This window comes from Pipistrellus hanaki, assembly GCF_964339955.1.
Source record: "Pipistrellus hanaki genome assembly, chromosome: 3".
NCBI classification, from domain to species: Eukaryota; Metazoa; Chordata; class Mammalia; order Chiroptera; family Vespertilionidae; genus Pipistrellus; species Pipistrellus hanaki.
In genome coordinates, this window is record NC_140505.1 from 128108113 (window position 1) to 128123924 (window position 15812).

General features: G+C 40.0%; 1 protein-coding gene across 1 annotated transcript in view; it reads right to left on the reverse strand.

The window, feature by feature from the left end:
- LGR5 (leucine rich repeat containing G protein-coupled receptor 5) overlaps positions 1-15812 on the reverse strand; it is a 137006-nt gene that overhangs the window by 8035 nt on the left and 113159 nt on the right. Inside the window, exons 9-13 of the mRNA XM_084878866.1 lie at positions 15388-15459; positions 14922-14990; positions 14710-14781; positions 11168-11233; positions 10158-10229 (exon numbers count right to left, since the gene is read on the reverse strand). Coding sequence (XP_084734992.1) covers positions 10158-10229; positions 11168-11233; positions 14710-14781; positions 14922-14990; positions 15388-15459 — 351 coding nt within the window. The remainder of the gene's footprint in view (positions 1-10157; positions 10230-11167; positions 11234-14709; positions 14782-14921; positions 14991-15387; positions 15460-15812) is intronic.

Below are 15812 nucleotides of genomic sequence, written 5' to 3' on the forward strand. Positions count from 1 at the left end.
AACCCCACCTTCCTGACTCCTGTGACCTTGAAGTTCCAAGCTCTCTCCCTGAGAAGGAGTCTGCTGGCTGCTGCCAGTCTGGGCTCATGGTGCAGACTTTCTTGGAGGTCTCCTAAGGAGGTCCGGTGGAGTCAGGGTGTCAGAGACAAACAGGAAAAGTCTAAGTTGTGTGACACTAGAGTGAGGATCATTTCCCCCCATGGGAGATCCACTGGCCCCATCCTTCCAGCTCACTGTCTGCACTGTGGAGGAGTCAGCTGGGTGCCGCCCTCCTGTGCCCACAGTGCGGTGCAGCCTTTCTTAGAAGGCTCTGGAGGAAGTCGGGACAGAGACAAGGGCCATTTTTCTCTTGCACACTGGCACCACCATTTCTGTGCAGAGACCCCCCTCCACACGACCAAGTATTGGTCTGTTTTAACTTGATGATCTCTGTTGGCCTCACCCTGATGACTCCCTGAGACCCTACCCTACCATAAAGCTCTGCAAATCTCTGGTGGGTGGCAGCTAGACTTGGTATACTTTGAAACTTTTTCTGAGTGGCCTCAGACCCAGCACTGGAGCCAAGTTTGAATCTGCATCAACCTGGTGAATACCACTGGCTCCTACCTGGTGACTCACTGAGAACCCATCTTATGAATTCACATATGGCCAGAGGCCGTTTCAGTGACTGAGCCTAACAGATGGAGGCAGATTTCAGGGTTTGATGACCTGCCCCAGGCTGGTAGAAACGCTTACAATGGTGCTGGTAGAAACTGGACTTGGTGTGTACTTTGGCCCCTCCCATTTGTACCCAAGCCCAGTAGAGACAGCCACTAACTGGGGATCATTCTGTAGCTCCAAACAGGTAGCTCAGGGCTATTTACAGGCAGCATCTGACATTGACATACACCAGAATCCTTCCTAAGAGGCCCGAGAACCAATACAACTAGTGGTGGGCTTCAGATCACATCAGAGCATGGCCCAATTAGTTCCACAAGTGGCACACCCACAGCGAGATCTTGATAGGCAAAAGCTCCTGATGGAGCAAATTCTACTTCCTGGGGTCAGCCCCTGTAGTTAGGGTCAATCCTCATAGTCAGTCAGCCTGAGGGTTGACCCCACCCTTCAATGGGCAAGAACATTGAAGACTTAAGAGGGCTCACATAATCCATACAAGGGACATTCCTGGAGCACCTAGTTCAGGGAGATTGTGCCACTGAGTCCCACATAAGGCCACCATATCAAGACTGGGAGACATAGAAAATCTACCTACTACACTAGGTCCTTGGGTTATGTTGGAGATCCATTCCTACATCACAAATAATGAGATTTTTGCCATAAGTCAGAACCCACCTACATAAGCACCTACGTCACTCATATGGAGCACATACACAGCAGTAATGAAATGAAACAGTAAAAAAATTTAAAAGAAAGGTAACAATTCCTGACCTTTACTTGTGATAAATAAATAATAAAAAACATAAAGCACATATGTACATACATTGAAATGATGGAACATTTTTTTTAATATAAATAAATGGGAGATGGCGACGTAATGACGTATGTCGAGTCTGATGTAACCTGAGGACTGCCTGTACACAGAAACAAATACAGAGGCAGCCAATGTGGGAAGACAAAGAAACATGCCTCATGGGAAAGAACAGGAGAAATCCCCAGAAAAAGAATGAAATGAAAGGGAAGAAAGCAATCTACCAGATATATAGTTAAAAACAATGGTTATAAGGATACTCAGGAAACTTCGTGGAAGAATGAATGAATATAGTGAGAACTTAAACAAAGAGACTAAGCATTAAAAGGGACAAAGAGCCGGGACTGGTTTGGCTCAATGGATAGAGCGTCGGCTTGGGGACTGAAGGGCCCCGGCTTCGATTCCGGTCAAGGGCATGTACCTTGGTTGTGGGCATATCCCCAGTGGGGGGTGTGCAGAAGGCAGCTAATTGATGTTTCTCTCTCATTGATATTTCTAACTCTCTATCTCTCTCCCTTCCTCTCTGTAAAAAATCAATAAAATATATTAAAAAAATTAAAAAATAAACAGCTTCACACAATCTAGGTCTTATAGAGCGCTGTGAGCTTGGGGGGCTGATAAATGATGCTGTGACATCCCAGATGAAGTTGGTTGCAAACACCACATCATAATGCCTTCTAGGAGTCTAACCAAAAAGATCTACCTAAACCTCTGTGGATTATTCTATGGCTTAAAAAGAAGAGAATTGGTTATTTGAAATTAGTTTAGGATTTGCAAACTTGAAATAAATGTTTGTCTTTGTGGTTCCCTAGCTATGGGAATGCTCAATTGAATTGGCCCTGCCTTGCAGATAAAAAAGTGATTAGTCTCATGAGCCATGAATGTTTATAAAAAGCTTTTTCTTATAGTTCTAGGAAATTGGGGCCCATCTACTGTGGTGGGTGGCAGGAGTGTTTTAAAAACAATTCCTTGAATTTCATTGTTCAACACTATACTTTAATAGATATCAGGATGAATAATGCACACAGCCTTGCCCTTTAAGAATTTACAATCTAGTAGCAATCCAGACAGATATATAAATCATTTGTTATAAAATAGAATAATAAATGAGAGCCCCCTCCTCAAGTCTTAAGGATTATGATCTACATATTTACCTCACAAAAAGAAAAAATTATTGCTACATTGTCCGCCTTGCATATTGTGATTCCTCACTACTACCTACTCAAAAAGAGTATTCATCAGATAGAGATTTTAAGGTATCACAAACACACTCTTAAGTTCTGCATGGAAGATGCTCATCACATCTATTATCTGAGCCTCTATTTTAGCTAACATATAATTCCACTGGTGGCTCCTATTTGTCACATGCAATAGTATTAAAATACTGGTGTTTCTAGTGTCCCATGATTGTCCTCTAGCAACGTGAAGAATGACCCCATAGCTTCTCATTTTGGTCTTTAAACCTCACAGGACTTCATGTTGCCTTTGCAGTGCTGCTAAGAAGGCACTCCTCTTCGGCTATCCCCAGGGGAAGTCAAGCAGACAGCCCGTCACTATTCAACGACTCCCGGGTTCTTTTTAGAGGTCTCAGCTTCTAGCCTTTCCTGATATTCTTTTTCCAAATGCAGGACAGGGGATAATGAACTGGGGATGTCAATTTCTTTTCTGTTCTTTTAAAAAATATATATATTTTATTGATTTTTAAAAAAATATATTTTTATTGATTTTTCACAGAGAGGAAGAGAGAGGGATAGAGAGTTAGAAACATGGATGCGAGAGAATCATCGATCAGCTGCCTCTTGCACACCCCCTACTGGGGATGTACCCGCAACCAAGGTACATGCCCTTGACTGAAATCGAACCCGGGACCTTTCAGTCCGCAGACCGATGCTCTATCCACTGAGCCAAACCGGTCCCAGCATATTTTATTGATTTTTTTTACAGAGAGGAAGAGAGAGGGATAGAGAGTTAGAAACATCGATGAGAGAAAAACATCGACCAGCTGTCTCCTGCACACCTCCTACTGGGGATGTGCCCGCAACCAAGGTACATGCCCTTGACCGGAATCGAACCTGGGACCCTTCAGTCCTCAGACTGACACTGTATCTATTGAGCCAAACCAGTTTCGGCGAAAATAGCTTGTTTTTTTTATAAATTTTTATTTTTCAATTACAATTGGCATACAATATTGTATTAGTTAAGGCTTCTGGGAAGTCTTGAAGGCCTGGGAAGCACTCTTCTCCCACCCCCGTTAGCACTACCTGTGATAAATGTCCACTATTTTTGCCCATGGGTAGATTGAGAGGGAGCAGACTTGCAGAAAAGCCAGTGTGTGTGGGGTCCTCCTCTGTAGAGCTCTGTGGATCCCAAGTGGAAATGGCTCACAGTCCCTCACCTCGCTCTGAAGGCTATGTGTAAAGTACTGTGGTTTGTGAACATATTGGAACTAACATTAACTCAGGCTTCTCAGAGATTATGAAGCCCCCAGAGACTGTCCAACTAGGTAACATTTTTTAAAAGGAGCATATTCCCTGGGAGACTTCTTTTATTCCTATTTACATTGCCAGTAGTCAGTCTGAGGAATATGTACTTAACATAAAGAAAATTATTTAAACACTAGAGGCCCGGTGCATGGGTTTGTGCACATTGAAAGGAAATTAATTAGGAGGTGGCCAGCAGAGTGGGACTGGGCGGGATGGGCCAGACATACCCTGGAGCCAATCTTGGTCCCGCCCTGGCCGGCTGCACCTGGGGTGGCTGCGGGGCTCAAAGGGCGTCTCTGGAGTAAGCGGGTTGGGGTCTTTCCAGCAGGTGGGATCCCTCAGCCTGGCCTGTGGGGATCAGGCCAAAACCATAGTCCAACATCCCCCAAGGGGTCCTGGAGTGCGAGAGGGCACTCTGCAAAGTTGCTGTTGCTCGGCAGCTCCTGAGTTGAGCATCTGCCCCCTGGTGGTCAATAGGCATCTTAGCTACTGGTCAGAGCATCTGCCCCCTGGTGGTCATTGTGCATCATAGCTACTGGATGGTCAAACAGTCAGATGGTTGCTTAGGCTTTTATATATATAGATAAAAGAGACAGAGATATTAATAAATCTGCTTTTGGTTTTAAAGATGGACAAAGACTCAAGTCAGCAAAACTTGAGACCACTTTTAGTTTTGTCTGACCCATTTGATTACATGATGCTTTGTGAAAAATTATCAGTGTCTGTGGTATCACAGAGAACTAACTACCATGATATACATGGAAAGAACACCCATGAAAAGAACACCAGATTCAAAGTCAGGAGATATGGATGCAAGATCAGGTCAGACTGTCACTTGAAAGCAGAGTAAGCAAAAGGAAGTTATCTGGTCTCTATGAGCCTCATGTTCATATGAAAAATGGAGATAGTCTGAGTATCAATACAAGTAATACAAAAATCCCATATGAAATACTTTGAAATTTGTAAGTTCTACAACATAAAATGCATTTATCAACAGAGGCAAAATTATAGCTAACATAACAACATCCCCAGCAACTGAGTGGTGGAACAACCAGAACGACTGTTTGACCAATCATTGTGACTTGCACTGACCGTTAGGGGGCAAACACTCAACACAGAAGCTGCCCCCTGGTGCTCAGTGCACTACCACAGTGGGAGCACCCCTCAGTTGACTGGGATGAGTGGCTGCTCCCACTGTAAACCCTGGACTGACAGGCAGGAATCCAGGTTGCAATCATCGCTTCCTTGCCCCAGGCTCCTCCTCCTCACTTCCTGCTGATGCCTCCAGATGCCCGCAGGCCGTGCAGCACTTCTGCTGGGCTCTCAGAGCTGACCCTGGAGGCTGGGAGGCAGATTCCTGGCCACCTCAGGACTTAGGCCTACTCTGCCGCCTCTCATTGCTATTGTCCCTGGGCCCGGCCCTGACTAGGTCCTCTGGAGAGGTGAGTGCCTCTTTGCACATTTTAATTGTGTTCTGGGCTTTTTTGAAGAGGAGGGTGTTACCAGGTAAGTTGGGCAGGTAGGACGCATGGAAGGATCTTGGAGATTGTGGCAAGGAATTTAGATTTTATTCTAAATTCAGTGGAAAGCCATCAGATAGTTGCTCATTCCCTGCCCAGACCATTGCAATGGCCTCCTCACTATCTCCCTGCTTTTAGCCTTGTCTCTCTTCAGGCTATTTTCAACACAGCTGTCAGAGGGAGCCTATTAAAATAAAAGTCAGATGATATTATTTCTCTGTCCAAAACCCTCTGTTGTTCTCTTATCTCAGAGTCAATGTCAAATTCCTCACCATATCCTATGAGGCTTGATAACATCTTCCCCACTTAACTTTCTTCCTACATTTCCTGCCAGTTTTCTGCTCCCTTACTCTTGCTCCTTAAACCCTTGTGCCTACTCCCACCCCAGGCCTTTGCTTTTCCTGGCCCTTCTGCATAATATTCTCTAGATACCTAAAGGCTTCCTCTTTTGTTCTTTTAGGATTTTACTGAAATTTATCTTCTCAATTGAGGTAAAGTTTAATTGTTTGGATAAACCAATACTTCTTTTTTTTTTTTTAAAGGAATATTTAGTGGGTGTAACTCAAAGCCAAACTTGGCTCATTTTTATCCTAATGACTTCTACAAAATAGCCACAATTGTTCATTGAGAAAACAGACATAGTCTGATGGTTTCTTAAAATGCTACCTGGAATGATATACAGTGCCATTTTGATAATGCAGTTCTAGGCATAAACTTACAAATTCTTCTTTGTATTGAAAAGTTTACATTAGGTTAGTCTTTTCTGTAAACATAATGATAGAAAATAGAGGATTCAACTTGCTGATCTGAAGCACGATGAAGGCCAACTCTGTCCAAATACTACTTGATTGCTGGGATACAGTACCCTCATTATTATATCATTGCCCTTCAATGGCTTGCCCACTGTCCTTGGGATGAAGGCCAGAATTTTTACCATGACCACAATGTCAGGACCCTACATGTCTCTCAACCCCATCTGATGTCCTACTTTCTCTTTGTGCCCTGACTTCCAGATATTCTTCATTTCCTTAGGACTTTTGCAGATGGTCATCCTTGGGCCTGGAATACTCTTACTTCCTCTTCTATGTATCTTGCTAACTCCTATACTTCAAAAGTCCAACAGCAACCACCACTTCCTTGACCCTGACCTCGTTCAACAGGTCAAACACTCCAATCCCTTCTTATGTACTCTTATAATAACATAGTCCTTTCCTTCAAAGTGTCTATCATAGTTATGAATTTACATGCATTAGTTTTATTCTTTTATTATTTTTTTATCTCACTCACTAAACTGTACAAGGACAGAGATGGTGTGCATATTTGCTAATTCCCAGTATCCAGCAGAGCTCTATGCCCATTTAAGATATTCTGTAATATTTGTTAAATAAGTAAATGGATGAATAAATATCAAACTATCTAAATAAGTCACAATTTAGGTTTTCAGGGTCTCAATCAGCCTTTAATAGAATATCATCATTATCTTTCCATATCTGGAGCTTTCTGATATTATCATTATTTCCATGGCTTCCAATCTGATGACATCCCCCCAAATACTAATAATGCATAATTCACATGTGATTTTCAGCTTTCACTGAGCTTTCATATTCATTTCTACATTCCACTTAAGTTACCGATAAAGACTCTGGAGCTCAAAATGCCACATAGTTAACAAGACACAAGTCAAGGCTAGAATTCTAACCATGCCAAGGCTCCTGGAAAACTAAAGAGGGAAGATAAGAAACTGAAAACTGGGCCCACTTCTGAAGGTCCCCGGGGAAAGATATATTAAAGTAGAGGTTTCTTTCCAACCCCAAACAAAAGCTGATTTAATTTATTAAACGGTTTATTTTATTAAAGTTGAGTTAGATTGGGTCACATAATTATCTGACCAGAGAGTATATTAAAGTGTAAAAATGGGTGAAAAATTAATTATTCCAATTTTATGACTTAGACAATAACCCTTACTAATTTCTCCTTTATATATCGTTTTGCGATTTTTCTTTATACTATATAAGCACCAACTTAATATACTCTCCTCTATTTGTATACAATGCAATTTAGCACTCCACTACCTAAATGCCTCTCAAAGATGCCAATGGAATATGACAGACTCTGAAGGCTGCATGTCTGAGTCCCCTGAATTCCTCCTGCCCCTTATATCTCCAGTCACTCACCAAGCTCTGCCAGTTCCATTTGATCTACTCTTCTACCAGAGGCCCATGGAATCATTCACCTGGATGATCATATTATCCTCCTAAACAGTCTTTATACCATCAGTCTCTACCCATTCATCTCATTCTCCAAAGAGATTCTTTCTTGAGTAGAAATGAAATAATATTACTTTTCTGCTTCTACCCTGCTCTGTAGGGTAGACTCCTACATAGCAGCTTATCCATTGTAGTCCCTACTGATCCTTGAAATTGATCAGCCTGGGGTCAATCCCTCCCAGTGACTCCATTAGCAATCAAGGCTCAACTACAACAGGTCAGTACACACAGCCTACACAGGTGTGCATCTCGAGTGGCCAGCCCAAGTGATGGGGAGGCTGTGCCACTTGGCCCTACAGGATACTTGCTACACAAAGCCATTGTATCAATTCCAGGAAATGTATCATGTATCAGCTCTACATAATGAACAGAAACAGACACAGGAAAGCAGGCGAAATGTGGAAACGAAAAAACAGGTCCCAAATGAAGAGCAATCTCAAAAAAAAAAAAAAAAAAAAAAAAGAACCAAATGAAATGGAGGCAAGCAAACTACCTCATACAGAGTTCAAAACATCGGTTATAAAGATGCTCAAGAAACTTAGTGTGAACGTCAAGGAATTTAGTGAGAATTCAATAGCATGAAAAGAACATAGAAACTATAAAAAAGAACCAGTGAGAAATGAAGGATATACTAACTAAAATGAAAAATGATTCATAGGCAATCAACAGTAGTGTACTAGATAAAACTGAGAATCAAATCAATGATTTAAAATATAAAAAAGCAAAAAATACCCAATCAGAACAGTAAAAAGAAAAAAGAATAAAAAAAGTGAAGATAGTATAGAACCTCTGGGACAACTTCAAGCAAAACAACATTTGTATCATGAGGGTGCTGGCAGGAGAATAGAGAGAGAATGAACTTGAATATCTATTTGAAAAATAATGGCTAAAAACTTTCCCAACTTGGTGAATGAAATAGACATACAGGTCCAGGAAGTGTAGAGTACCAAATGAAGTGAACCCAATGAGGCGCACACCAGAATATAATGAACAACATAAACTTATGAACATAAATAGATCCAGAGACAGAGAAGCATCAAACAGACCGTCCAACTTCAGAGGGAAGGCAGGGGAGGGAGGTGGGTAAGAGATCAACCAAAGGACTTATATGCATGCATATAAACATAACCAATGGACACAGACACTAAGGGGGTGAGGGCATGTGTTGGGGGTGGTTGGGGAGAGTTCAATGGGGGAAAAGAAGACATATGTAATAGTATATGTAATACTTTAAACAATAAAGAATTTTAAAAAAAGGAGAAGAATTTATTTAGATAAAAAAAGAGGCTCACGCCAAGACATACCATAATTAAAATGCCAAAGATTAAAAACAAAGTGAATCTTAAAAGCAGCAAGAGAAAAGCAGTTACCTACAAGAGAGCACCCATATGACTCTCAGCTGGTTTCTCAGCAGAAACTTTGTAGGCCAGAAGGGAGTGCCAAGATATATTTAAAGTGATGAAAAAAGCAAGGACCTACAACCAAGATTACTCTACCTATTAATAGTAAAACTATCATTTAGAATTGAAGGACAGATAAAGAGCTTCCCAGACAGGAAAAAGCTAAAGGAGTTAATTACCACCAAACCAATATTACATGAAATATTAAAGGGTCTTTTTTTAAGAAGAAGAAAAAAACAACAACAAAGAATATGAACAATAAAATGGTAATAAATACATATCTATTAACAATTGAATCTAAAAAACAAAAGAAATGAACAAACAGAACAGAAAAAGACTCAGAACATTTTGACAGTTGTTAGATGGGCAGGCAGTTGAGAGAGTGGTTGAAAAGGTGAAGGAATTAAGTACAAATTGGTTGTTATAGAATAGTCATGTGAATAAAGTATAGCACAGGGAATAATAATATTGTATATCTATGTAAATCAATAATATTGTAATAACTATGTAAGGTGTCAGATGGGTATGACATTTATCAGGATAATAACTTAGTAAGTTGTATAATGTCTAATCACTGGGGTGTACACTTGAAACTAATATAATAATGTATATCAACTGTAATTGAAAAATAAAAATATAATTAAAAAAAAAAGAAAGGAAAACTGTTTAACCACCAAAGAAAAAAATGGGCAGGAAGAATGGTGTGGTTATTTCATCTTTGTATACAAAGCAATCCCTGACAATTCCAGGCCATAAACAGAAACATATTTTGTCAGTTATTCACAGAGTGGCCTCCTTCCTCTTCACCAAAGTTTCAGATCTACTGACTGGCAGAGAGCATATTGCAAATACAACTTTTGAGTTTATTTCTGGAAATGATCACTAGCAAAATATTTGCCTTTTCATAGCAAATATATACCCACAATACGCATACACAGGGAAAATACATTATTAAACAAAGACCCAAGAAAGAAAAACGGTGCTCTATGATGGGGAAGGTGCTGGGAGGCAATACTCACAGAGATCGAAGGCTAAGCAACTGCTGGAAAGTGTCAGCCTTAATTTCATAGATTTCGTTATGTCGCAGGTCTCTGAAATGACAGAGGCCCAAAGATTGATTTCAAAGTCACTGGTTTCAAAGCCTGGTCTTCTGAGAACTTTTACAGAGGGAATACCTGCCCTCAATCAAAGAAATACATGAAATTGACTATCAAGTGACCTTAAAATTTTTTTTTTGTTGTTTTAAAAAAGAACATTGTAACTTATACACTTAAACAAGTATTGTTTGTCTCTCTTTCAAAGCAGCTAGTTCTTTTGGGTGAACATAAAACTATATCCCAAATGCCATCTTCATTTAAATACTTTGAGAATGCCTCTCCTAGCTCTGCCTTCAGAGCCTTTCTTATATTTTAGGGTCTCCAGGAGTTTCCAAACTGCCTTTCAAAATAGGTTATTTCTTTCTCCATTAATTTTCCAAAGGCGTTCAGAGAAAAATTAAGACGGTTAATATTATTTTGATCAAAACCAAAGTATGAGTATAAAGCAATACACTGATGTTTTATGGAGGTGGCAATTTTAAGAAAGGACTTTTAAAATGTTTCATGTGTAAGTAGCACCAATGGCACTTCAAATATGACAAATATGGCACCTCCCCTAAAGATGACTAATGTGAAACAAACATACCAAAAAACTCAAGACTCCCATATTAAAAAAACACATACCACTTATTGGATATGTAAGTTTAGCAAAATGCCAAAGCTCAAACAAGCTGTCTTCATTATTATACCAAGTTCGGGGTGGTGGGGGGAGGGGAAAGGAAATAATAAATGGTTTACTTATCATATAATACATGGTAAAGTAGTATTATTTGTATTTCCCAACTTTATAGCTATCCCATACATGTTGTGTGTGTAAGAAGGGAACACACATGAAATGTCTCCTCAGTGAACCAAGCAAATCAATGACTCCTGGATACGTGAATTTGGGTTCTTATTTTCGGCTAGGTGACTTAGAGACTTTATAGACATACATTTTCTGAAGCTTTTGGCAGACTGAAAAGCTGGGTAAATCCTCCAGCAGGTTGTAAGATAGATCTCTGAAAAACAGAAGGTACAAAAGGGAAAAAGTCTGTTACATATTAATCATAAGGAAACATGCTCCCTTTCCCTTTTGAGATGATATATCTCCTAAAGGCTGACACTGAACATTTCTCCAGCCTGACATGGAGCAGGTAGTCACCGTTATTGGATTAAACAGAAGATTCAAATGTTTACTAAAATGTAACTGTTATACTTCTTTAATTGATTTAAATAATTTACTTAATGAATATATTTATATTTTGTTAGTGATGATCTACAATGTTCTAGCTATTACCTTACTTACATGAGTACAAATCAAATTAAATAATTGTGCCTCTGTTTCTAAGAACTGCTATCTACAGCTAAAAGAATCACTGTTGGTTCTTTTCTAATTAACTAAAATAAAATCCCAACAACAATTCAAAACATAGCATTAACTTGGAAATCAATCACTACGAGAAAGGGAGGGGTGGAAATCTAAGAAAGTCTTCAGCCAAAACTCAACAAATTACAGAATAACACAACCATCTGGATATATTTAGAGTAGAATATAACTAATCTAAAACAAGCCACGGTAATTTGCAGAAAGCTTAGAAAAAGAAATCTGGTAGATAAAGTAACATAGATATATTTGTAAAAACTTTTGTCTCATATTTTAGAAGTTATCAGCTAATCAGCTAACACGTTTGTATGCCTGATTTTAATTCTTAAAACTAGATCCCCACTATGTAACTAAAACAATCAATACTAAGAGGCTCTTAAGTTATTTTATTCTTTAATTGATCACTTTATTCTACATTTATTGGATAAATGTAATTTATATAGAAATACAATTCATTTCCTCCACATAAATAGTTCAGATAAAGCTGTTTGCAAACACAAATTTGTAGTTTATTGTAGAGGTTTCAAAGATCAAACCAAATCAAAAACAAAATAGCAAAACCATACCTCTCACCTATACACAAGTATACAGTATGTAATTTTGAAAAGTGAGTGAAATAAAATGGACACACATGTTATCAAACCTGAGAGTAATTTGGTTCTCTGATCTTCACAGACTTCAAGGGGACACATCCTTCCTGTGTGCCTCTTAGTAGAGGGTGCATAAAATCCTCTTCCTCATAAAAGACACAGTGTCACCTCCTACCTAACTTCTACCTAAGGATTTTCATGGTTAACATTGACCAAGCACTTCTTACATGTAGATACCATGTTTACAGCTCTACCAGAATTATTTAACTTAACGCTTGTGGTCACTCTCTGAGGGAGACACTATGATGATCCCTATACAATGTGAAATGTCTTGCTTAAGATCACCAGCTGCTAAGTATGGAAAGCCACACACAACCAAGTAACTCCCTTGGAGGTGAAGCAAGTTTGGGGTGAAACCATTCAAGTGCAGTTAAATTTCCTCATGTAACAAGGACCCACGGATGATTCGGCCTAAAAGGTTGCTCTCAGACCTCTGCTTCTAGAACCTAAAGTAGACTGTAGTAGAGATCAGGACTCTGAATTCTGTTCTCAACTTCAACTCAATCGACTTGGTTGATACACTGGCCAAAGCACTGGTATCTTTCTCAGTTCTCTCCTTAAATGAGAAGATGGCTGCTTTGCTGATATTGCAGAGTTGTTGGGAAGAACAAATCAATATTGTAGGTTGAAGTGCTTTGAAAATGGCAAGATCCTGCTATTAATGTATTTGTGTATTTTCAGGCATTTCTAGTTTCAACTTGAGGAAGAATAATGGAAGTGAGAAACAAGATGACGAGTTAACACTGTCTGAGAGTTTGCAATGTTCCCGGGGCTGGTATTTAATCCTCATGATGATCCTCTGAAGGAAGTAATTACACCTCTACTTTATAGAGTAGGAAACAGACGAGAAGGAATAAACAACTTGTTCAAGATACTGTGCTGGTATAGAGAGAGACTGGACTTGAACCAGAAAAACAGACCCCAGAGTCTTTACGCATAACCAATTTGTCAGTCAGCCTCCATTAATGCAGTTCTAGACCTGGGTGGTTTAATATTTACTGTATGACATAATGAAGACAGATGCAATTTATTATTATTATTATTATTAATATTTTAAAATATATTTTTATTGATTTCAGAGAGGAAGAGAAAGGGAGAAATAGAAACATCAATGATGAGAGGGAATCATTGATTTGGTGTCTCCTGCACGCCCCCTACTGTGACCTCCTGGTTCACAGGTCAACGCTCAACCACTGAGCAATACCAGCCAGGCAACAGATGCAATTTAAATACTGGCTCCCAACTTATTAATTATAGGATGTAAAATTCTAGTCATCGTATTGATCCAGTTTTCTTAAGAAATGAGGATAATTATACTTATTCTGTCTGTGGTGGGGAGAATTCTAAGATGGCTCCATGATTTCCACCACCTGCTGTACATACACTTTTGCCTTGTTATCCAATAAAACTGCTTGTGTTTAAAATTTGGACTCTGCTACTTTCTTGCCCTTAAGTTTCCCCAATTCTCAGTTTTCTCATCTGTATCTCTACCTCCTAGGGCAATGTGGGGTGAATAAGTGGAGACCAGCTCTGTCCCTTTCCTTCAAACATAAACGCCTGACTCCAAGGCTATCCCATGGTATTACTGCAACTCCATCCATTGAGCAACTGTGGCCTGGAGTGACGTGCAGGCTGGGAATGGGGGAAGGCAGAACCACCACAACAGACTTCCCCCTTCTTCCATGTAACATCTGCAGTGCTGCTTGTAGCGCTGCTACTAGGTAAAGCCTGTGGTGGAATGGCAGGCATTCAATGGCCGCAGATGTCTACTGCTTGAGAACAGAACCATGGCAAACGATGAAGGGCCCTTTTACTAAGTCCCAACAATGCTTGAGAGGACGATAATAGGGTTGAGTGGGATTTCAGGGAGAGGGCTGAGAATGGGAGGTCAAAACAAAGCTCTTCAAGTTCCTATAAACGACTTTTTATAAAACAAGAAAGGCAGAGGCAAAAGAAAAAGAAAAAAAAAGCTCCAAGCCAACAGAAATAACATATGCAAACAGTTTAACCATTAGATGAAACATTAGAACATGGCACCCACAACTATACCGGAAGGACGTTTGGTTGCCTTTATCAAGGTCTGTGTGCATCCGATAGCTTATTTTTTTATTTTATTTTGGCATCCATAGTGGGTTTTTAATCTATTTTTTTCTGCTCTGAAAAGCCTTTAGAGGGGAAAAGGAAGTCATTTGGGCTGGTTCATATCCATTTTCTTAAAGGAAATGTGTGCCAGTTGGAATCTAGTGGGAGACCGTTTGGGGTTTGGAAACATGGTGTACTGCCATCATTGTCAGGGAGCTGCTTCCCTGGCCCACAGCGGGCAAAGGAGGCCTGACCTCCTGGAGAAGAGCAGGGAAAGAACTTCCTCCCCTTTTAAAGGGTTTTTGAAATAATGCCTGCCACTCCACCCCTAGATGGCGGCTGCCTGTTCACAAAGCGTTACTGCCTTACTGATACGCACAGCATTTGGAGATTGGGTAACTGATCACACACGGTTGGAGGAAGAGATGAGATCTGTGCTCCAGTTAAAGTCCTGTTGAAACACAAAACCAGACATAGCTCTTTTATTCAGGCATCACACGGACGCATTTTGATTCACTGACATTTAGACTGGTTGTGCTTTTAAAGCAGTGCCCGTTCTGGTCAAAGTCAAGAGCTTTCTCAAGTACTCACAGGCTCTCCAGGCTCTCGGTTCCACTCAAGTCGGGAAACTCAGTGATTTGTGAGGCACCATTCAAAGTCCTAGAAGGAGGGATACATGAGAATTATTGGGAGGAGATAAAAATGGATAATTAAAAAAAATTTTTTAAAGTATATTTTAAGAAATATATTTTTGTTGATTTCAAAGAGGAAGGGAGAGAGAGATAGAAACATCAATGATGAGAGAAATCGTTGATCAGCTGCCTCCTGCGCGCCCCACCTGGGGTGGGAGATTGAGCCCACAACTCGGGCATGTGCCCTGACTGTGAATGGAACTGTGATCTGGCTTATAGGTCAACCGTCAACCACTGAGCCATGCTGTCCAGGCAAACATGGGTAGTTTTTATTCCCATTTTCAAAGCACTTCAACTTTATAACATTCATTTGGTTTTTACAGCAACCCTACAAGGGGAAAGTGATATGTCAGAGAAAAACTTACAGTGTTCTTAGTTCAGGTAAATGCTGAAAAGCAGATCTCCCAACAAGCTGGATCGGGTTATCATAGAAATGTCTGAAAAAAAAAAATCCAAACACCAGTGTCTTAGTAAAAAACTTAAATGGCAAATTTCAACAAGTACATTCAATGTTTTTATGTAATTTCCATTATACTATCTCTCTATATAGAAGCCTAAGTGACCAAATGACCGAATGACCAAATGACCATTTGCCTGGTCACTATGACAGGCACTGACCACCAAGGGGAATATTCTCAATGCAGACATCCCCATAGGGACTCCAGAGAGAGGGAGCTGGCCAGGCTGAGGGACCCACCAGTGCACGAATCCATGCACTGGACCTCTAGTATTATATAACATTCCCGATTACATGGTTTCAAGCAACCTCAAAAGTGTTAACTTATATTAT